At 38.3% G+C, this 24576-nt stretch overlaps 1 protein-coding gene across 2 annotated transcripts; it reads right to left on the minus strand.

Annotated features, from left to right (window-relative positions):
• Positions 1-666: 666 nt before the first annotated feature.
• On the minus strand, positions 667-22691 carry tsc1b (TSC complex subunit 1b). Of its 2 annotated transcripts, none has more exons than XM_079586972.1 (22): positions 22566-22691; positions 18725-18980; positions 18499-18602; positions 16833-16985; positions 16563-16707; positions 16211-16365; positions 14479-14552; positions 14203-14381; positions 12486-12604; positions 11081-11246; positions 10869-10987; positions 10515-10611; positions 9944-10039; positions 9231-9843; positions 7805-7848; positions 6832-6998; positions 6451-6633; positions 5321-5431; positions 5021-5143; positions 4742-4929; positions 4414-4587; positions 667-2913 (listed from the first exon to the last, which is right to left on the minus strand). In XM_079586972.1, exons 2-22 carry the CDS (start codon positions 18831-18833, stop codon positions 2325-2327), a joined length of 3708 nt encoding a protein of 1235 aa, XP_079443098.1. In that variant the 5' UTR covers positions 18834-18980; positions 22566-22691; the 3' UTR covers positions 667-2324. The 2 variants fall into 2 exon arrangements, with proteins under 2 accessions (XP_079443098.1, XP_079443097.1); XM_079586971.1 differs by having other exon boundaries at positions 9944-10078.
• Positions 22692-24576: the final 1885 nt, after the last annotated feature.

Below are 24576 nucleotides of genomic sequence, written 5' to 3' on the forward strand. Positions count from 1 at the left end.
CTTTCAGCTGTGGGACACAAAAGGAGAAATTTGAATAAAATGTCTATCGATATAAAGTCAAAAGTGACTAAAGATGTCAAACCTAAAGACAGACACAAAAATACACCATAAAAGTAGTTCAACTCCTGTATGGTGTTCCAAGTCTTCTAAAGCCTGTGTTAAAAAACGAGTATTGTTTATTAGGTTTTGAATGATAATGCATTCAATTATAGCTAATTAAACATTAGTAGTATGCGAACATCCAAACATCCCTTCAGATGATCAATTAAAAGAAAACTGAGTTGAAATGCAAGCCTATTTCTTCCGGTTGCAAACGTAATTTATGAAACTTCTTTTGTTATTTTTTAACATTACAATAAAATAAAATAAAAGTGAATTTAAAACAGAAATGCAAAGAAATCCATACATTACGTGTGACTTAAATGTGCCCAAATGCATTTTGTATACCTAAAAAAACAAAATGTCAATTGTCTGTCTGTTGTAACATTTCTAAAACAAGCATTGCCCATTTAAATCAGCTTCATATCATCACAGGCAACAGCCAATGAAGTGGTGTTTTCTTCCCAGCATAGCTTGTAGGCCTAAAATTGCATTACATTTCCATTCCAGACATCAAAGCAAAATTAATCAAGGAGGGAAATAATCAAGACAACCCCAAATCTGTAGTGCAAAACATTGAAGACGATTTTATTTTTGTCATTCACAGTTAACACAAGCAACTGCTTTAAGAACCTTTCCAACCGACCCTTCCTTCCCTCCCACAACAAACCGCCAGAACCTTCATCTCCAGCAAAGGAGCTAATATTCAAACGTTCCTTTCATTTCACGCTGATTGTACCTTGTATCTTAAGTCATAGTTCCTGCTGTTGGCATTAAAAGAGGATTGTTGTACATGCTCTAGATAGCAAGGCAGAAGGAACAGCAGAGACTTCAAGAGGACAACAGGATTTGGGAACAATTTGAATATGACTTACCACATCTGCAATTCGTATATGACACTTGACTAGCAATGTAGCCATTTTGTGGAAATTCAGAGATATTTTACACTGTTTACTTGGCATCATATAGCTCTCATCGCTACAGTCCACAAACTTCCAGCTCGACAAAACTTGAGTCTTGTATTTACCCCCTCAAACTGATATGTGGTAGTATAAGAAATGATGTGCTCGAATAATACAACAAAAACCAGTACATTTAAGCTCTACAAAATACTGTCATTGTCTTATTGAGTATTTGGCACTCAGGAAGCAAAATTAGTAATAATATACTTGAACATCTGCAGTGCGCTAAAGTGAGAGGGAAAAAGACAGATCATTCATACTATTTCTGAGCAAATATGATGACTGAGCTTGAGACTTAAAGGTTAGTATTGTCAAAGCAAATTACTTTTATTTAATAGTAGGATAAGGCTTCAAAATGGCCATCTAGATTTTAATTATGATGTTTTACAGAGATTACAGAAGGATAAGATTCCTAGGTTTGACTAGTAATCTATGGCTGTTGTTGTTGTTCAATGCAATATAACTTTTAAAAGCACTGGTGCGTGACTGGTAATACTTGAATAGCTAAAAAGGAGGATAGGACAAAAAATAAATAATTAAAAAAATATAAAAACATGTCGAACCTTCCTCTCATTTGGCTGTATCATTTCTTGTATCCAGATGTTTTCTGTAATTAATAACAACTGACAGTGCAATTTAACCCAGAATCAAGTCTGGGATACAGGCCATCATGTTCCACATACACACACACAGAGACATCGCACATACACAGAAACATAGTAAAGATCAACATGACTTGAGCCTGATGATTTTAAAGAAACGCTGACTCCAGCTTGGCACAAGACGACCGTCCAACCGACTGACCGCCCCGCCTCCTGGCATCCAAACACACACTTCAGCTCTGTGCGGGTGAGCTGTGAGGGTGTAAGCATTGTACCATTACTACAAATGTATCAACTTATATTGCTTCTCACAGCCTAAAATGCAAAGCTTCCACATGCTGCAGGAATTACTTGGATAAAGGGAGCGGATAAATTAGCAAAAAAAGAAAAAATAAGAAGCAGCGGTGACATTTCTGGTGAACAACGCAGTGGGGTAACTAAAAGACATTGTGTGACCACCTCTATACACGCTGGTTTAGTCCATGCTTTCCAATTATCTAATCTTGGTGAGGGTTTTACTGATTTATTGGCTCCAAATCCTGTTGTCGGCTTGTGGAAATGTGACAGATAACACTGAAAATTGAAAGAGTCTTGCCTTATGCTCTAATAATCTAAGTTCGCACATCTCTACCTCCCTCTTTTTCACCATTTCCCCATAACTTTAGCTGTGCTCCTGATGACTTTCGTTATAGTCCATGATCCTTAACGGTTGCTGCCTGGGCCTCTCTGGGCATCGTGAGCCATAGGTGTTTCGGTTTTTGGCTCTCTGAGCATCAGGTTGGGTTTCTTTAGCAGATGTGATGAGCGTGAAGCTCTGCGCAGCAGTGGAGAAGGGCGTACTCTTTGTTGTCGGCTCCACGCAGAGCTCAGTCTTCAGGCCCTGCGATAGGCCAGTGAGACGCGGAGGCGGGGTTTCATCCTCGTCACACTGGCTCTCGCTTTTGTTCCGAAACAGCTCTCTTGCCCGCATACCCAGAAAGCTCTTGGCGCTGGGGTAGGAGCCTACGGTGACCGGGGTGTCAGAAGGGACCATGGGTCCTGGGGGTCCCAGCGGGGAATGAGGACGGTGAGGGGGCGGTTCCACTAGGACAGGTGGGGGAGTGTCTCGATTGCCGTTTACAGAGTTGGCCGGAGAAAGGCTGGCCTTGGGCTGCCCTGGAGATAAAGTGCTGCCATTGCCACGCGGAGACTGAGATGACTTGCCGTCCTCTTTGGGGGCTGTTTTTACTGCGCCGTCCACCACTATGACACTGTGACACCAGAAACAACCAGAAAAAAATGTCACAATCTTCAGAATTTTATGCAACAATGAGATTGAGGATTGGGGGGAGGGGGAGAGATGGGCCTCCAAAATGCCAGAAAATGCACAATAATCAAGTAACCCACAAAAAGACCCATTAATAAACATGACACAAACACAGGAAACAAATTGGTGTCCTATTACCTTTTCGTACAGTAATAAAGGCAAGCTATTTGGAAAGAGAATAATTTGATATGCAAGATATAACTATAACCTAAAAATAAAATTAATATATAAAAAAAGTTAAAAATTACCTAGCCATTACCCATATATCACGCATATGATTTGTGGATTAATTGCAAAGCTTAACCATCATAGAGTGAAAGTTGTCGTGCCAGTCTACACATTCAAGCGATTTTAAACCATTTAAGTGCAAAAGACGGCCTCAATTCGGAACATGCGCGCTGTTATCGCGAACACCGAATTAGAATCGCGTTGTGCCGTCGGTGAGAGAGAGAACTCTGGCTGTTCAGCTTAGTGAATGAGTCAGTCCATGAGAATAATAGCAAAACAGCGAGCAAAGAAGTCAAAACGGTACAGGTAAAGGCTGTTCTAATTTTAGTCCATCTTACCCGAGTGTTCCTTGGCGAATATTTTAATATTAACATGAGAGGAGTGGAATAAAGAAAGTGATCAGCAGGATCGATATTCAAACCGGTAAGCACGCACTGCTTTGTTTTCGGTTTGTGTATCTGCAGCGTCGGTTTCCCTTTTTTAAATGACGAATATATCTGCAGAAATAGACCGTTGTCTCATTTACACGCAGGCGCCAGAACTCGCATGCTATCTGACAGTCGGCTGTAGTTCTCTCGGTATGTTCAAGTGCATTTTTTCCCCCCCATGCAGGCGACAACACAATCGGCTTTCATCAGCACTAGTTCTTTGGTGTCGGTTTGGTGTGTCCCTACCTTTAAACGCAGTTGTTTATGTGTCAAATGAATGCAAACAGTTGAGAGAGAAAAATCGGATCTGTATCATTATTGTATCCATTTATTAGGTCTTAAAGTTCAGCCACCTATTAACATCTGCTGCTGTCTATGTCATTAATGTACGGTAAATCAAACAACAAAACACAGCTTTAACAAAGATTTATCTATATTTATAACATTGTAGTGTTATTTCGCATTTCTGTACATGGATATTCCTGTTAGACTGTACTTTATTTGTGACTGTTCTATTGCATTTATCTATGCTTGTAATTAGAGTATTTGTTCTTATTTTATTACTGACTGTTCACTTGTCTTTTATTAGTTAGGCTAGTAGTTTTAGCTGTGGTATCGAAGTACTTATGTGTGCTTTTAATAATGAATACAAAGCAGTTACGTTTGCCAATGGCATATCATAAAATCATACAAACACAGTAGTAATAGGTTGGACCGGACAAAATGCAACGTACCTGTTTATATTTGATTTATACTATAGTTTTTCCGGGGGTTTTTTTCAGTCCTACCTGGGCTCTGTGGAACTGCGGGGCTCAGTGGCGCCCTCTGCCGGTAAGGCTAAAGCAGTGGCAGAGGAATCTTCTGTTTCCAGCCTGCTGTAAAGCTGCAAAAGCTCAGTCTGCAGAGCCAGAGTTACCCGCCTCTGTGCCTGATATCTGCTCTCAGAGGCCTGCAGTTCCCCTCTAAGCCAAGGCGAATAAGAACAGTTGTCAGACATTGTAAAATTATGGAATTAAACAAGAAAGCATTTCATATAGAACACGGAGTGGGAGTTTTCAAGAGTTAATAATGTAAAGATAAGTTGTTTGTATGGTATAAACAGGTTTCAGATCATACTTGGCCTGAGCCTTGACATCTTCAAGAAACATCTTTTGTTCTGCGATCAGGTGCTCTTTCTTGGAGATTTGAGTCTCCAGCTCCGCCACTCTCTGCTGAGCAGCATCCAGCTTTTGGCTCTGAAGTAACAGATTCTGCTTAAGACGCTCTGTCTCCTTCCCCCAGGACATCTGCAGCATCTGCACCTCCTACAGGAGAGAAGTGGAGGAAGACAGAAAATAATGTAAATCTGATTTATGGCAAAGATGAAAGAGATGTTTTTGTTCTTTTGACTTGTACCTTGCTAGTATCCGGTCCAGCCTGATGCAGCTCCTGAACACACAGTTTATGAGCTTCTCCCAACAGCAACAGCTGCTTATTCAGAAAACTCAACTGCTGTTGAATACTTTCACTTGACGACAACTAAAAAAAAGAAGAAAGAAACGATGATATGGGAAAATAATGATGATAATGACACAATCACACCATACTAAAAAAATTAAAGGTACCGTTCCTACCAAAATTTACAAATCATCATTTACTACAGGAAATACATTAAAACGGTCTCTTTTTGGAGCTCAATGGGTGATTATTTTTTACCTTGACAGTGAGCTGGTTCAGCAGGTGTCCCGTGTGGCACACCTTGTTATTCGCCTTCTGAAGCTCCGCCTCTATCTCACCTATTCGCTTCTGGCATTCTTGTAGCTTACTCTGAGTGAAGCATCACAGATGTATAGTAAATCATCATCCTGTCTCTGAATGTTGTGGCCATCTCATTTGCTAACATTAAATTAAATATACTGCCATTCAAAAGTTTGGGCTCAGTAAGTTTTTTTAAATATATATAATATATACAACTTATTTTTTATTATTAAGGTAGGATACATTAAATTGCTCAAAAGTGACAGAAAACTTTGTATAAAATATATTTGATATTTCAAATAATTGCATAAAATTTTACCTGTTAAAGGTAGGGTAGGTCAGAATTGTCTAAAAAAACTTTTATTCAAATTTGTTTAAACTGTCTTTATATACCAAAACATAATTAAAATTCAAGTACTCTGAAATAGAGAGTATAAAAAACAGAGTGGCTCTAGTGTATTTAATCTTCAATAAACAGCTCATTAATTCCATTCACTCCCACCTAAAAACGGGTGCGCGACTGCGCGCACGTCGGCAGAGCCAGTAATAGCGGCGGTAGTCATGGCGACGGAGAGTGACAGTCGCGCAAGCCAATCACTTGTTTCGTCCCGAATGGAATTAATGAGCTGTGTTTTTTGAAGATTAAATACACTAGTCACTCAATTTTTATACTCTCTTTTTCAAAGTACTTACATTTTAATTATGTATTGGTATATAAAGACAGTTTAAGCCAATTTAAAAAAAAGTTCTTTAGACAATTCTTACCTACACAACCTTTAATTAATGTTAAGCTGTTTTTAACATTTATAATTATAAAAAATGTCTCTTGAGCAGCAAATTAGTATATTTGCATGATTTCTGAAGGATCATGGGACACTGAAACTTGAGTAATGGCTTCTGAAAATTCAGCTTTGCCATGACATGAATAAATTAAATTTAAACTACCGTAATAAACTAGAAAACAGAAGAAAAAAAAACATTTTACTGCATTTTTGATCAAATAAATGCAGCCTTGATGAGCATAATATATTTCTTTCAAAAATATTTTTACTATGTGTGAGTCAAGAAGACAGAAGTGTTTAAAGCACCTGTAACTCTTGGTTTTTGGTGTAGTAGTCATCCCTGGCCTGCTGTAGTTGGCGAATCTGGCTGTGCAGGCGTGTAACTACAGTCTCTCGGTCGTCCCAGAGCTGCCGGTATCTCTGCTGCTCCACCTGCAGACTTTCTCTCAGAGACAAGATATCCACACTCTGCAGGTTCAGCTGGTCCTTCTGTTGAAACAAACACCGATTTACAAATCAACTGCATTAGTCTCTGCCACCCTCTAGTGGTCAACAAAGGTGCATGTCTGGTGCTACTAAACTAGCCTTGCGAAAAAGAGAATTATTTATAAATCTAGTGGCATTAATTCTAACCGATGACTTAAGCCGAACGCTTTCCGAAAGGTCATGAAATTGTGTTTAAGTTACCATGGCGTTGTTCTGCTCCTCGAGCGCGGTAGCATTGATGATGCGCCGAAGCAGACGTCGGTTACGTACAGCATGCTGCTCTCGCTTGTAGCGCTCGTACAGGAGCTGGTTGTGAAGCAGCAGAAGTTGACTGCGCAGTGTCTGCAGCTCGTCCAGAGGAGCAGAACCTGTGCACGAGAAAGAAAGAAATATTATTCGGATTTTAAGATTTTTTTTTTCTTTTCTCTTTTTTCTTCTTCTCTTTATTCTCTGCTTGCAAAAAGCATCTTTCTCCATTGAAGGCCATTTAAAAGTAGCTTTATACTTTTAAAAACATCATAAAAAAAAAAAGTTACTAACACCATTAAATATAGGTATGGGATAGGTTAAAGATAAGTATATTTGTCACCCATTACTAATTCATCACACAACTAAAAGTGTCCGATAATAGGGGTGTAACTGAAATAAAGTGTGCATTAATCAGCTTGTCACATGATAATAAAGATGGCCGCCAGCCCGCCACCATATGGGGTCCACCCCGAGGAGATGAAAATAGTATTTTCTATGGCACATTTAAGTATAAGTGTACATACTACATGCAGGTGTTCATTTTTAATATATGTCTAAAGCATGATTCATAACTTTAGGTATACATTGTTATTTTAAATGTACAAATTACTAGTTTAGTTTTCTAATTTAGTAAAGCCTTTCTTTCTTTTGTGGAACATAAAGTATCTTTTTTTGTTTCAACAATGAAATGTTATTGGGTCCAAAACTGTTGAATTACCATTGTTCTTCAAAATTACATACTTCAAACTTTGGAAGCCATGAGGGTGAGTAAATGATGGCAGAATGTAAATTTTCGGTTGTACTATACCTTTAATACTCATTTAAATGTTTATCCCTGGCTGAAAACACAGAATTATTTCTTTGTACTCTAAAAGAACCACTTTTCCACAAGTAGCTGAATGTGTGCTCATGCAATGTTGTTTACCTCCAAAGTGTGTCCAGTCAGCTGACTTGCTTGGCAGGGGCAATCTGAGAGTGATTGCGGAAATGTTGGAAAAAGAGGGGGGGGAAACACAGGGAATCAACAAGATCAGTGGCAATGTGAAAATAATTTTGGACACACTGCTTTTCTGGCAGAGCAAGCCTTTTCTCACAGAACCCTCTCTGACCAGAGCCAAAACACCTCAATTATATGTTTTCAGATATGGTCTGTACAGGCCAAGAGGAGAGAGAGAGAAAAAGAGCTCTGATTGTTTTTGGTTAACACAGGCTCTGCTGTTGCGCTGTGGACTGATTTGCGTGGCAGTGGATGTGACACGGGACAAAGCAGACAGTTGTTCCAGTGTGATAGCGAGTTAGTGGGCAAATCTGTAACTAGTCTGATCCAGTTCTTCTGGGTGGATGTTTCAGTGGAGTCGAAAATAGCGTAATTCCAAGAGTTCCAAGCACATGAATGACCAATCAAACTCTGAAATCTAAAACGGTGTTACTCAACTTCAGGATTGTACAGTAAATTTCAAACACTGACCTATAATATAGAAATGGCAGATAAGAACAAAACTTAAACTGAATTGAGCTGGATGATGATACTCTTGTCTCTGTAGAGCCTCTTTATAGCTGAACTGAACTCGTTTCATAATTAATAAATTTTCCAAAATCGACACTGTTATCAGGCCTCCAGACTGCGCCTAAAACAGTCGACCAAAAATATTCATTTGCGAGTGATATTTTTGTTGAGATCAAATACGTGCGAGAGAGAGACAATAAAAGTTACTCAGTCAATAGTAGCCTAATAAAAATAATTTAGTTCAGTTAGAGAACAGACACTACAATTAAAAGCTGAATAACACCACTGTTGCCTTCTGTAGAGTTGCTTATAGCTGGATTGAACTCGTTTCATTATTGATGAAGTTTACAGTCATTGAACTGACTCGACACTGAACTGACTTGCGCTAAATGACGACACTATTGCCTTTTTTGAAGCTCCTTTACAGAAGCATTTGAATTTGTCTCATATTTGACGAAGTTTGCATCATTGATTCTGTTATTTTCCTGTTTATTACTGTGAAGCTGCTTTGAAACAATCTGTATTGTATAAAACATGTATAAATAAAGCTGATTAGACTTGACTTAAATGCAAATTACTTGTACGAGCTTCCCAGGACCACTTGAAAGTCTCTCTCCAAATAGCCCTTGATTGGCTTTGATTTTGACATTTCACACGTTTTGGTGGAATCATGGAAAGTCTGGTTAGGGTTTACAATGTGCGGCTAAGTGTCTCAAGGACACAACAGAGACAACCCATTGATCATACCTTTGAACTTGCAAACTTTTGGTTACAAGCCAAGATCTTTAACCACACATGACCACAAGCTTGAATTATTGCGAACCGTGAAAGCAAAAGGGCTCACCTCTTTAGCACTTTGTCATGGGCGTCACCGCCCTGCTGCACGAGGCGATCCAGCACCTCCAGGGGGGAGGCAGACACAACCCCCTCCACACCCTCCTCCTCCCCTTGCTTGCTCACATCACCTCTCTGGAACCTCTCAAAGGCTACTCGCTGCACAATCTCTGTGGTCTTCCTCCCTACGAAGAGAGAGGCCGCCCGAGGCAGGGCCATGTCAAACAGAGCCTCGTACGGCAGGGGTGGCGGCTTGCACGGGCTAGGGGAGCAGAGGCTGTATTTCAGGGCCTCGTCCTCCGGTGCGGAAGAGCTCCGATGGAGTTGGCTGTGCGTTGGGTGTTCGATGGGCATGAACACTGGCTGGAAAGACCAGGGCTGCTCCTGGGACGGGCCTCTGCTCACTCTGCCTCTGTCCCCGGGTGTGATCTCAGTCTTGTCAGGTGTGCAGATGGTGTTGTGAGGGTCTCTAATCAAGCCGCACAGGATAGAAGAGGGCAGGGGTTTCTCTTGTGTGCCGGTCAGGGTCTCCGTGGTGTTGAAGAAGGGAGAGTCAAAGCCACGAAGGCCGGATAAATCTTGCTTCTCCTCGGTTAACTTCAGAAGCTCCTCTGTGATGGCAGCTGACAGGATGGGAGACAGAAAATTGTTGTTGTTTAATGGATTAGTTTGTCTTTTGGGAAAGGACACAACTGTGAGTGTGAAAGAAACATTAGTTCATACCGTCCTCCCGCTCTTTCTCGATCCTCATTTGTTCTTGCTCCTTCATGTACACAGAGAGCTCGGTCAGGGTCATTGGCATGTTCTCACCTCTGCCATCTGGGTCAGATAAAAGACTCTGCCTTAATAATGACACATCTAAAGGCACATTCAAAACAGGAATGAGAACCATAACAATAACTATATTAGCATCCACACTAACGCACGATAGCCACACGATGCCACTTTAAATGCTCAATCTCCTTAATGTTGGGTGGATTCTGGATTCTGATTGGCTGTCAATCAGCTGGAAAAAAAATTCTGAAAGTGTTTCCAACTATATAATTTTTCTGTGTCTTTTTAGAGTTCTGGTGTGGACTCAAAATTCCAATGATTGTTAAAAAGTTATAGTTATCATATACCGTCCTTGATGTGAACGACCCGTAACTCCTGTCTTTTCCGCTCAGCACTTTAAAATGTTAACCATGCCAAAGGTTAAAGAAATAGTTCTACTCACTTTTTAAAAAAAACAAACCTTTACTTCAATGTCAGGCTATGTTAGTTCTGATAAAACAATTCTTACTCGTAATCATACCTCTGTGATTGATCGTTTCAGGTCCAATTTTCTCAAGCTCTCTGACTGGCTCCTGTCTGACCAAGACGGGTTTGGTGTGGTCTAAAGGTCTACCGTCCTATGGAGCACATAAAAGTTAAAAGAGCTTGTAGTGAAACTATACACAAGCAAAATGATCTCAGAGCAGACTTGAAGTTGTTTTAACAAGGGAAGGTATAGGAAGTCTTATAGGGAACGGTTCACTCAAAAATAAAAATAAACGTTTCAGCTCTTTTTGACAAAAACTATTTTCAAAATATCTTTTAGTATTCTGCAGAAGATCTCATTAAGGAAATACTACAGATTTGCACAAAAGTTCATCCTCTACAAAAGTACCTTGCATGGTGGGCTAGCGGCACTGCGTGGCAGAGACACAGGGGTAAAATCATCGGAGAAGCTGGGAGGAGGTGAGGCGGCCGCAGGGGTGCTGGATGACGGGGTGACTTTGCCACCCGCTGCAGGAAAGGTGACAAGACCAAATTCATATGCATGTGTCAACATGCTAAATATCAAAGTTGTATGCGGACAAGCATAGACAGTATAGTCACCGGGTGTGCTGTAGAGACGGCTCGATAGGTAAGTGGCACTCTGGGACAGTTCCGGGTTCGGTGACATCCCTCGGGAGGAAGGGGGTGTGGCCATCCCACAGTGGGAGGAGGGGCTCCAGAGGGAATCCTTAACACCATATGTTGCATTAAATTCACAGCTGGAGTTCTATAAATAAACAAGCACACACAAAATAAGTCCCTTGCCTGCCTCTTCAGAGGGTAAGATTTTAGAAATTAATATTTTATTCAGCGATAACTTTTACATTGTTACAACAGATTACTATTTTAAGTAAATATTGTTCTGTGACACTGAAGACTGGAGTAATGGCTGCTGAAAATTCAGCTGTCATCAGAGGAATACGTTTATTTAAATTGTAATAATATTTCACAATCTTACTGTTTCCACAGTAGTTTGTGCCACCTTGGTGAGCACTCTTTCAAAAACATAAAAAACAAAAACTTACCAACCCAAAACTTTTTAACAGTAGTGTATACACATTGGCATTTCACCAAATGTAAACTTTTGCCAGCAGTTTCACAATGTGTTAGCATATTGTGGCATCATATACCATAACCAACATAAGGCCAATATTGTATATTTAAAATCCAAATTTTAAGATTTAGATCAAGATCTAGCACAAACTTGTGATATATAATTGCATTTACTCTGCAAAAGTACTATATTTTAAAAAGCACCTTCCCTTTGAGAGCACAAAAACATTATCTGATAGTGATCTGACTGCCAATCTCAGTGTTAAAATAGCCATTATCTGCATTCCCTATCAGTGCCCCAATAATAGAAAGCATCAAATCACAATATAATTCTGATCACATAGCCCAATCTTGAATTGTGAGAAATTTGAACCATTATCACACCAAAAAACATTAACATATGACCAAATGTCAATAGCTATGAACCTCATTAGAACACAAACACAATGCAGTTTGTTTTCCATCAGCAGAGCGTTCAGAATAAAAGTCCTGATAGTGGGAGGTGACAGACCAGGAGAAAGAGCTCTTGCGTCATTCACATTGTCAAGACAACCGTTTCTGCGTCAGCTAAGAGATGGCATGTTTCTCTCTTTTTAAAGCCCTGCACACCCACCGGAATGACTCAACACCTCTCCCCTCCTTTCCTCTCAGCTCCTCAGACTGCCTGGAGAACAAGGAGATGATTCATGGTGGGAGAAGGAGGGGAAGCTCTGCTGTGCAACGGGAAGGGAGGGGTTCAGGGATGGGTGATTTATGGACAACAGCTGACAAGCTGACAAACAACAAGAGGGAGGAGGGAAGCAGATGCCAATTCCTGCACTGGATCAGTTTATTATTTGCACATTTTATATGCAGAGCACTGATTCCTTGGATTCAAACAGGTTCCACCTCACACCATTGGTTGTGCTCTTACCTGCCGACGGGTTCCGGTGGGGCTGCGATAGGGGGGCTGATTCCCTGAGAAAGAGGACAGGGCCAAGGGAGGGACGACAGGCTGACGAGGGGTGGAGTAATGAGCTGAGGAAGAACTTCCTGGAAAGGGACAGAAAAATGATGTCCACTAAAAACATCCTGTCACTGATAGAAAAGCAGAGTTTGCCTGAAAATAGACTGACTGAATCAGAATGCTGGTTTTCATGTTGTCTAACTTCATTTCCTAATACATTTATGCATTTGGCAAATGCTTTTATTCAGTCGTGTTAAGATATACATTTTAGCACTTCACACATTCCCTGGGAACTGAACTCATGACCTTGCATCTATTAATATAGTCACTACACCATCTCTAGAATAAAAAAAACAAACATTTAAGGGGTCATATGATGCTTTTTAATGTTTTCCTTTTCTTTTAGTGTGTAATGTATCTGTGTGTACACGTATAAAATCTGCAATGTTACAATGCTTATAGTCTCCCACAAAGGGATTTATTCTATGTTAAAGAATAAATGTTAAAGATGTTGCTTCCGGAAACGTCTATATCACAATATGAAATATTAGCATAATGCCCACCCAAAAGCAAAACCCCATTCTTTAGCCTTCTGAAAATGTATTTATAGCATTTATTTAGAACGCTGTTCCTGAGCAGTACAACCCAAAAGTTAGCTTGTGTACAACGCATTTTACGGAGGACAGCTTCCTGAACCTGGATGAATACAACGGCAGCTATACACGTTTAAATAAATTAGAAATATATACTTCAGTAAATCAACAAAGTTAATTTCAGGACAAAGTTGTTACAGAGAAGGCTGCAAATTAAACCGTTATAACATAATATCTCTGAAAGGTAAGAGGGTTACAAAACAAAAAATGACCACTGTGAAATGTTCTGCTCAAGTTGTGCTTGCTAAATTGGTTCCGATCGATTGGCTTGATCATTCACATTTTCAGAAACTTAGGTTAGAACTGACATGGTAATACCGACCACATTATTAACTCTGTATTTACAATTGCTTTAGAAGTCTTGGAAGCTGAAACTCACAATTATGGTAACGGTCGTTACATTTCTGACACACACTTAGGGTTTTTGACCAATTACAATGCACTGGGTCAGCTGACCAATCAGAGCACTCTGGGCTTTTCAGAAAGAGGGGCTTTAAAGAAATCAGAGCATTTCTGACAGAATGGGAATAGAGGTGCTGCAATAATGTGAAATTTAATGTTTTTTGAACATTAAAGCATGTTAACTTTAACTTATTCTATTACACCCAATAATCAAACCTTTTATTTTGAATAGTACGAAACTTGGTAAAGGTTTTAGCACATCAACCTTTTGGAACGCTGTCTACTGACACCCAAACTTAAGTCTGTGCTACAAAGCATTCAATATTTATTACAGTTTAAGTTGGAAATGTCATTTTCAGGTCTATGCTCAAAAAGTGATTAAATGGATCATGCATATTCCTAAAATATAATTTAGTACAATTAAATCCCCTAAAAATACAAACGATCAAATAAAAAGCATTATCGAAAATATAGCACATTCATTTCATTGTAAAAATTGTTTTATAAAATTCTGTCTGACCTCACCGCGAGCAGCACCAGAGGGATAATTAACTTTTAAAATAGCATCATATGACCCTCTTTAAGTGCTATATTCCAGTAAAGTAATTCAGACAGGACGAGGGTGTTACCGTAGCTACTGTGGAAGTCACCGTAAGGGCTGGCAGTGCAATCAGCCGGACGTTGTTGTAGATGAGCACAGAAATGCTCAGGCATGCTGGCATAGCCCTCTTCACAGTACGCCTCCTTTGGATCCAGAGAGACTTTGGCACACTCTATAACAATATCGTGGATCTCAAATCTCTTCCACCTGTACAGAAAAAAGAGAGCAAATGAAAGATAAACGTTGACTGTGATGTTTGTGGTTTATGCTATTAAATAAGTGACATGATTCAGTATTGCCTCACCGGCTGGGGTCTAGTTCATGGTCCTTGGTTCCGGTCACTAACTCAGGGTGTATTCTGACATGTTCAAGCATGGGCTGAAACACATACAAAGACATAAATACAACATAAACATGACTAGTTATATTTGACTGAAATGACACAATCACTGTTAGCCATTACCAATCACTGCTCAAGTCAATTTAAGATACTTTGTCATTTTTGGACATTTACAGGTTATTGATGCAGCAATATAAAAATTCAGACAAACTACCATTCAAAAAAATGTAATAAATTATACTTCCTAATACTATCAAAAAATGCATTAAATTAAACAAAAATCACAGTCAAGGGATTTATAATGTTACAAAAGATTTCTATTTCAAATAAATGCTTTTCTTTTAAACTGTTTTCAACATTGATAATAAGAAATGTTTCTTTAGCACCCAATAACTGTACGTTCACACCGCCGGCGGCGAGAGCGCCAAATTGGCCGGAAGCCATTCATTTTCAATGAGAGCCGGCGGCGAGCTTCGGCGAGGGCGGCGCGGCGCGTCTTGGACGGCGAGAAGAGTTGAAATTTGTCAACTTTATGATAATAAACTATGACGCGGTTCGGCGGCAACCAATCGGAATGTAGAAGTCCTCCGCCTGAGAGGATACCAGAGAACACAATCCTGTAAACTTTGGTTCCGACCACATTAGTTCCTAAGCAAAATGGAGGAAAAGTTAATTATTTCTGTTGCGGGTTTCCCGTTATTGTACGACGTGTCCCTGTTTACATACAGGGACATTAATAAAAAGAACGACGCATGGAAAAAGGTGTCTTAAATTGTTGGTGTTTTGTTACTTTCACATTTAAAAGATTTTAATAGGTTAACTTATACCCTACGTTTGGCCAGTATGCACAAAATATGATACTGATTTATGGTCAGTTCTTTTTTGCTTTGCGGCTCCTTTAAATAAAGTTTTTAAAAAATCACGCATTCTAAAATCTACATCAGAGCAACAGAGACTCCCCGAATCTCACGGCGTCGATGGCTGGGCAGCGAGAGCGAATTTTGCCGCTCTCGCCGGCGGCGGTGTGAACGTACAGTAAGCATATTAGAAGGATCCTGTGACCCTGTAAAAATATTTCGCAATATTATAGTTTTTACTGTATTTTTGATCTAATAAACACAGTCCTGGTGAGCATAAGAGACTTCTTTCAAAACCATTAAAAAAAATGTAACACCCCAAACTTTTGAACGATAGTGTATATAGCATATACCGATAATTATTTCCCATGTTTTGGCTAATAACTGATAAATGGCTGATCAAATTCTATACTAGTCTATTTTGTCCATATAAATTAAAAATAAAAACAGTAAACACTAAAATCAATAATAGTTTTAAATGCTACAAGTGAATTTAGGCCGCACAATATTATAGTATACAGTATAAAACATGGGATATTCATTTTGAGATTTGCTGAGAATTATTTTTAACAGTGTCTATATAATCTATATAATATATTTTATATATATATATACAAATGATCAACTGATTATATTGTCCGATAACCAATATATTACTATTGCATCCCTACTACTAAGCACTTTGTCACTTCTACTTTTATTGTACGAAACAAAAAGTAAGGAAAAACGAGGATGAGCAAACAATGATGGAATTTCCTTACATCTTGTCCAATAAATAAATGAAATGAATCTTATGTATTGGAAAAACCTCCTGGGAAACTGTATGACTAACAGCTTACCTTGACCACCTCCTCAAAAGTGTCCATGTTTTCCTTCATGCTGTAATGGGAGCGCAGGTAAGACACAAAATTGCAGGGGTACATCCCATACAGCCGGTGGAAGAGCGAGTAGACGCTTGCGTGCAGGTGGATGAGATAAACCTCCGGTACGTGTCCTGTCAACAAAGATTGATCATAGAGCTAGTTAACCACCTTTAAAGTCTGTTACTTTAAAGAGGCCTCATAATATTTTCCAGATTTCTGTGGGAGACTAAACTGATCCAGAGACTTTCAATGAATAATAATACATACATCAGAGGTAAAAATATTCCATAACAGAGTCATACAGTATTTGAATGTCAATAACTCTTACCTGGGTTTCTCAGATTCCAGGAAGCCAGGCGGCCAAAGATATCAAAAAACTCATAGAGATGGTGCTTGCCAGCTTGAGGAATCATGGGTAATAGTGTGATGAGCACCAGGACTCCAGTTATTAGAACCACAACATCGGTGTCTGTCTGTAACACACAAATTATCATATATATATATATATATATATATTATAATATGTTACAAAACAACCAGGCACTTGATACCAAGACCAAGAGGCATATCTGAAAGATCTTTAACATTATGAGCTTACCTTGAGGCATTTGAGGAGAGATAGCAGCAGCGGATAGCGAGCGATCTTGTGGATCCAAGACGGCTGCTTACGGACAACGTGACCCAGTAGAGTGAGAGTGGGCAGGCGACAGGGGGCTTTAGCCATGCATTCATTCATTTTATCAAAAAGGTGCTGAGAAACAGACAACACAGCCAAGTCACATTACAGGCCAGACCGTAACAGTTGATACTGTTGTTCTCTGCCCTAGACATTTATTACGATTATTAAATATTATTTAAATAAAATACAAATACTCAGGAGTTTAAATGATGCTGGTTAGATGAAAAGCTCCTTTCATTTGTTTATATTACAAAGGTGTTTATTTACCTTAAGGATATGGGTTGTTCGTAAATTATATAAACCTATAGTATGTGCTCAATTACACTGATACAGTATATTTATTGTGATATATATATATGAAAAAAACAAAAACTTTTTTAACCAGATGACATGAATAGGGCAATTTGGAAACAATCATTCTAGAATGATTGGGTGATTTTGTAGGGTAGGGCATCTGCAGAGAAAATATCAATAATTAAAATTTTTTTTTTTACTCAGGAAACTCGATTCTTGACTAATGGTTGAATTTGGGGAAAAACATGAACATTTTTCTCAAACCTCTTCTCAGTGATGTTATATTAACTGTGCTCAAGCTACAACTATTAATGTCCATTAAGAATTCTTTTTTCTTCTTCTATACTATAGTATTACATCAAAGCTGCTCTGGGGCTTGTCAGGAACTACTGTATAGTGTTTTCTATAAGGCAAGTCAAAATATAGTTACAAAAATGTATTTTCTAAAACATATTTTTTGGTTCCCAAGATCTGGGGCCGGCCCGTAGCATGATGGTAGTTGAACAAACTCAGGGTTGCGGGATTAGTTAACAAAACCAAACCAATCCAATCAAGGCTTTGTTGTTACCATGACGCTGATCATCAACTTTCTCTGTCAACTTAGGCTTTGATCCTGAGACTATGGAGCGTGTGCACATGAAAGTGTGACATCAGTAGCAAAAAGCCAATCACATGCCTTGAAACAAGCGATTCACTTCAGAGTCAGCGAGATTCAATTTACTCTTCTGCTGAAGATTAAGATATTGAAGAATATAAAGTCTACAAATGCATTTATATAGCAAGAAAATATCTTGCTATATCAGTGCAAGTTGTGAAGTTAGTAGTTGAACATTACGTATATGTAAGCTCACGTGTAGTCATTTTTTAAACTTTATCTATTGATTTCAAATCTTATTTATTTGACAAATTATCGGTATATTTTTATATTAATTTAGATATATAAATAATATAAAATAATTAAATAAATAATCATCACTAAAAGCCAGACAATTGTCTTTAAAAATATTATACTATGTAGTTACCTATAATTTGGAGCAAGAGAAACTGGGGTAGTGACTTGATTTGTGTAGTGATTTATTTTATTTTATAGATTTTAATTAATATAGTACAACTGTAAAATTACAATACTAAAATTGAGGACGAAATGTCTACATTTTCAAAGTTTGAACCATGGAGCTTTTATTTTGGCAGAAAAGCCCAGGGAACATGGATTTAAATTGAGTGTGAAACATTAAAAAGAACGTAAAAAAAACTCATGGTGAAAAGGAAATATCAGTGAGCAGTCATTCACCTTATCGTGTGGCTCCCTCACTGAGGACAGGATGTGCACTGCCTGGGCGGAGTTGGTCTCCAGGAAATAATCCACCAAGCCGTTCAGCAGCACGGACCCTCGATCTACAAAACATGAATCCACACTGACCGTCAGTCATGCAATAAAACACTGCATGCATGGAGAATATGAATCATGTAGCAAATATCGAGAAGTTTGAAAATTCAACATTCAAACGTGGCTGGACCTGTGCTGAGGTGTTCATTGATAAGGCCCTTGACCTCATCCAGCTGGCGGAGGTCGGAGGTCTCCAGCAGAGGAAGCAGGTCCCCTACGCTGAGCTGTTCCCTGGACATGATGGTATGGAGGGTTCGGAGGCGGGTGTCTCTGAAACAGTCAAGGGAGAGGGGAAGGACTTTCAGACGTCACTCTCACAGCGTCCCGTGTCCTGTCCAGCCTGGAAGGGTTCCAGGGCCGCCCGTCGATACAGTCTCCAGGCACCACTGCAAGAGACATTTGAGGGCTTACATCACTTGACTTGTCTAGAAGTGCCGGTCTCTATGAAATATTCATGAGAACATTTTGTAGTTTCTGCCTTTAAGTAATGGGGTCATAAATTGAGAAATCAAATTTCCCTTGATCTTTTGACATTGAAGACGTTATTGCATTGATAAATATATACATATCATTAAAGGCTGTTTCTATGGGCCGCTATACGCAAGCCGTCCGGCATATTAGAACGGTCAAAGCCGGTCAGTGAACATTCGAGAGCAAGTTGACTGTCTGCAACCGTAGTTATACGCATGAAAATCTATATCTGCAATAGACTTGATGATGATTGGCTAAACTAAAACAATACAACAAACTAACACGACATTAAAAAGTTACCATAGTAAAAGTAAAAACATTAAAAACCTGTAATATTGAGTCAATACACATAAAAACACAAACCAACACATTCTCACCAGTGGAAGGTTATCCCATTTCTTCGGGAATTTAAATCTTGACGGTTTCACAACCAGAATGTTTTTTTTTATATAGGCCCTAACTCCGATTGTATTCGTATGAAAGAAGAATGTCATATACACCTTGGATTGCTTCAGGGTGAGTAAATCATGGGCTCATTTTTATTTTTGGGTGAACTATCCCTTTAAAATGTATTTGCCACAACCAAGATGTATAAAAGCCTATGTAATACACATTGTTTTGACATCATAGGCAAATGTTTCAACTATGTAACAAGATATTTTTCAATATGAATAGTGTAATGTTGACCACTATATCACAACTAAAAGAGGTTTGAGTCCCCTTTAAAGTTTAGGTACAAGTCAATGCAGACTTTTTTTTGGTTCAGTTTGGACGCTGAATATGGCTTGGAGCTCTTAATTTTGAACTCTCAGTGCACCAGATTGATGAATTTAACCTAAAAATATACAAAAATGTTCTTCCAATAAAAGCTAGGGGGACTGAGGTCCACCCACCACAGTTTCACAAAATCCTGTGGGGAAACACAGAGAAGGTCAAAAACAGGAAAATAGCTTATTACTTCTGAATTAATATGTTTTTTTAACATTATAAGTGGACCTTAAAGAAAATAATAATAATAAAAAAAAGCATGACCCATTTAAGTAAACTTTTCAATTAAGAGAGAGAAAAAACACTGCAACATGTACGGAAGTTCACAGAGAATTATGATGTACCATTATACTACTTGATCTCACTAACACCAACTGTGATAATGATGGTTGGAAGTTTCAGGCAAGTAAACAACAGATTATGAATCTGAAGCATACAAGATTCACATGTTGCGACCTGTTCTTGCACAAACATGACAAAAAGTCAGCAGTTGTCACACCAACCTGACAACATCAGGTCAACGAGCACTAGCTGAAGTCAAAGAAAATGCATGAGACCAGAGAATTGTGACATGCCTCAATGGCCTGATTAGAACGGACTACATACTACAAGAGGGCTAATCAGCAAGAAATTGCTTTTGCTTGCATGCTGGGCCAGTGGCTCAAAATGTTACATGTACAGACAACATTTTCACAGGCCCAAGGTAAACACAAATATCATAAACAGCTTCATAAGCAATACATTTACACATTTGTACACGAAAGGAAAAAAAATAATTATAAATAATATAGTATAAATAATTATAGAAATTTGTGGATGGATGGATATAGATATTTTAAAAAGCTGATTTTTCAGCATCATTACTCATCTTCAGTGTCACGTGATCTTTCAGAAAGTATTTTAATATGCTGAATTGGTCCTCAAGAAACATTTTCTTATTATATCAATGTTGAAACCGGTTGTGATGCTTAATATTTTCCATATTAATAGTTCAGAAGGACAGCATTTGTTTAAAATGGAATTTTTTTGTAACATTATAAATGTCTGTACTGTCACTTTTGTTTTGATCCATTTAATGCATCCTTAATAAATGAAAGTATTATTACAAAAAATCTTACTGACCCCCAAAGTTTGGAATGGTAAATCAGCAAGAACGGTGTACAATACATAACAGAAATACAAATGAATGTTTGTATGAATGTAAATTATATAAAAATGTATAATAGTTGGCAATGCTACATTGCAAGAATAGTAAAAGTTCCAGATCCATTAACTGTGTCGAACCATTCTCACACTGGCCCTGATGCTTAAAGACAGACTATCAGGACATCTTGCCCATATAATAGTGATTTTTCTTTGTATTTGACAACAGCAATAACTTTCTTTAGATTTGGGTCTTAACCTACATCTTAACCAGATTAAATAATGAGAATAATGTGAGTCACCAAGAGCTCAAGTTGACAGCCAAACATGCAACATAACCAACTGATAAGACGACACTTTCTCCTTGCTGGAGACCATTCCAGTTATCCACCAAACAAACAGCTGATATAAAACACAACGCACTGCTCTAAGCAGAACTTTGTGCAAGATGACAACCATCTAGGGAAGGGTGATGGCAAGCTGACCCCTCAATGGAAATACAAAGAAGTTCATTGATTAACGTCCTGATCGTATCCCACAAAATAAGGGCATGCATCACACCAAGGAGGAAAAAACACTAATAAGATGAAGTTCTGGATGACCTCATCGCGAACTGTGGCTGCGCCTGCCAATTGGAAAACAGGGCTGTTAACAGCACAAAGAAGCTTTATGTGCCACGTTTAGGGCCACATAAACAAATTCCTTCAAGAGGTCATGTACAAGCTGTCATGAAGACTTCTTGCTTTTCAAAGCCTAACTGAGTTTTGGGTCTCAAATCTCTCTTTCAATTTATATGTCGTTTACACATCCTTACAGAGGTAGAGAAATGAGTTTTCTGCAAGTGACCAGACTGCATTGTTAAAAAAAAATAAAAAAAAATAAAAAGACTTTACATACAAAAGATACACATTTATATACACATACACACACACATACACACACACACATACACACACACATATATATATGTATATATATATATAGTGCAAATTATGCCAATATGCAGTAATCATAAAACAAAAATAAGGCAATAGCTTGAAACTGCATTTCATGATTCGCCTGCAAAAGGATTTCCGCGCAACAAATCCCACAACATAGCCTATGTCTGTATTTGAACCAATGCATGGTGCAAAATAAAAATAAAGTGCAAACATGTGCAGATGTTCAGATAGATGTTGTGTTTCAGGCTGCATGCACTGACAGCAGCTCTGTGTTGAAATGACCACTGGCGTAAACAGCGCGCGAGAACAATGGCCAGAATCTGCGGGACTGTCTCCATAAATGCGCCAGCAAATGTAACATACCCCCATGCATGTCAACTTCCCCCTTAAACTCGTGCATATGCATGCGGAGATTTGTTGAGATTCATTTCGAAACTGTAACAATCAATGAGGACTATTATTTCACTGACAGTCCCAATCAAGAGAGCCTTATTTTCGACAAGCTTAGTGCAAACCAGAAATAACGACTGAAAGACTCTATAATGCACGTAAAATTCGGAGGAGCGAGCAAATCTAACATTTAGACTGTCACTGCGCATGATGTAAAAATATCACCACAAAAAAACATCGTTTTATAAACCTGTTTACCTGTTAGAGCAACTGCACTCCACAGGGCGCCGCCATCTTGAACACCTCACAACCCCGAACCCCTCCCTACGCGGTGACCATCCGCAACTGTGCAGGAGAAATAATCCCCGAGCGCTCAAAAACACGCCTGTATCTGGAAGCAGAACATTGATATATGACATGAATATTCTCAGAAATTACCAGCAGTCATACTTTATAAATACAGTGAATAGTGGTGGGAGTAAGACTCATGTATGAAAGTTTTAGAGAATCCTGCAGCTAGGCCCTGAGTTGTTTTTCTGAAGGGTGGAGGGATGCAGCGCTCTGTAATGCGGTTTTCGCGTGACTCAGGTGGCGAGCGGAGACGCTGATTTGGACCAGCAGTATAAAGTATTTACATAAAAACAAAAAACAAAAAATGACATACATACATACATACATAAGAGTGAAGAAAAAGAAACTAAACTAGCTTAAAATCAAAATATAGGCTAAATATTATTTTTAAAGTAGGCCTAGTAGGCTACTTTTTCCCAAATATAGGACTAAACATTAAACAATAAATACATCAATAAATAAGGATGGGGAAAAAAGAAAGTGAACTAGCTTAAAATCCAAATAGAATAAACTAGTGAAGGATTTTTTTCAGTAGCTAAATAAATAAACGACTGAACGATAGAAAGATCGATTGATTGAATGAATGAATGAATGAATGAATGAATGAATGAATGAATGAATGAATGAATGAGGGTGAGATAAACAATGTACACTGTAAAAAAATATTTTCATGATTTGTTATCACAACTTTTTATCTTTTGTCAAATCAACTTCGATAACTAATGTGTGAGGATAACATGATATTTTGAGTTTCTGTTTATTAAACCATTCTTCTTCATTGTATTAACTCAAATTTTTTATTACAACGAACTCAAAATTTTAAGGTAACAAGGTAACTTGTTTTTTTAAGTTAAACCAACAATTTTTTTTACAGTGTAGCTAGCTTAAAATCTAAAGGATAATACACAAATTACATTTAAAAAGTATTTTTCCTATGCATCGAAAAAATGTAAGGGAAAAATTAAGTCAAAATAGCTTCCAGATATAGGCCGATAATCATAAATCGATTTAAAAAAAAAAACAGTTGACATACATCATGTAGGTTATTCATCACCTCATGTTATTGGAAACCCGTGGTATGACTTTCTCCCATTAAACACAAAAGAAGATGAAAAGCAGAAAGACAAGCCTCAGCCATCATTTACTTTCATTAGTAGCCTACATTTCCCCCCATTCAACTGAAGTGAATTGTGACTGAGACTGCTGAGACTGTCATTGATTCTGTCAAACATCCATATTTATATTCCAATGAAGAAGGTTTTGTACAGGGTTTTGTAATCACATGAGGGTGAGATCACAGAAATTATTGTGGTACTGTATTGATCTTTCTCAGCCTTATCCATCCATTAGTCTTCATAGTTATCTCATCTTACAATAATGTTTAATTTCGTACACTCGTCTCTGTCTCTGCGTATCAAAAAGAGCATGAATATAAGAAGTGAAAAATAACGTATACGGAGTTGGCCAATTGATGCAAGTAATGGTTTAAAATTTTCTGGATGAGACTGTTTTTTAGTGGAGATGTCCCTCTAGTGGTTAATCACGGTCACAGACCTCTATTAAATTACATCAAAGATGTCTTCCCTCAAAATGCTACAAATTGCCTGAATCATCTTCCATTGATAGTGTTTCCCTATAGGCTATGCATGTCCTTTTTGTTCATCATCTCTGATAGTACTATGGCTAATATGCATTTTACTGTTTATATGTCCCCTTTTGTGTAATTCCTAGCTACATTGTTATTTAGGCTATCACTGATTATTAGGCTCTAGTTTTTATTCATATTTTGGAGTATTTCGATTTTTATATTTAGATTTTTAATGTTGTTGTGTGTTTTGTCCTTTTTATTAGTTTTGTGTGTGTGTGTGTGTGTGTGTGTGTGTGTGTGTGTGTGTGTGTGTGTGTGTGTGTGATGTAT

The sequence above is a fragment of the Phoxinus phoxinus genome (genome assembly GCF_949152265.1).
Source record: "Phoxinus phoxinus genome assembly, chromosome: 17".
NCBI classification, from domain to species: Eukaryota; Metazoa; Chordata; class Actinopteri; order Cypriniformes; family Leuciscidae; genus Phoxinus; species Phoxinus phoxinus.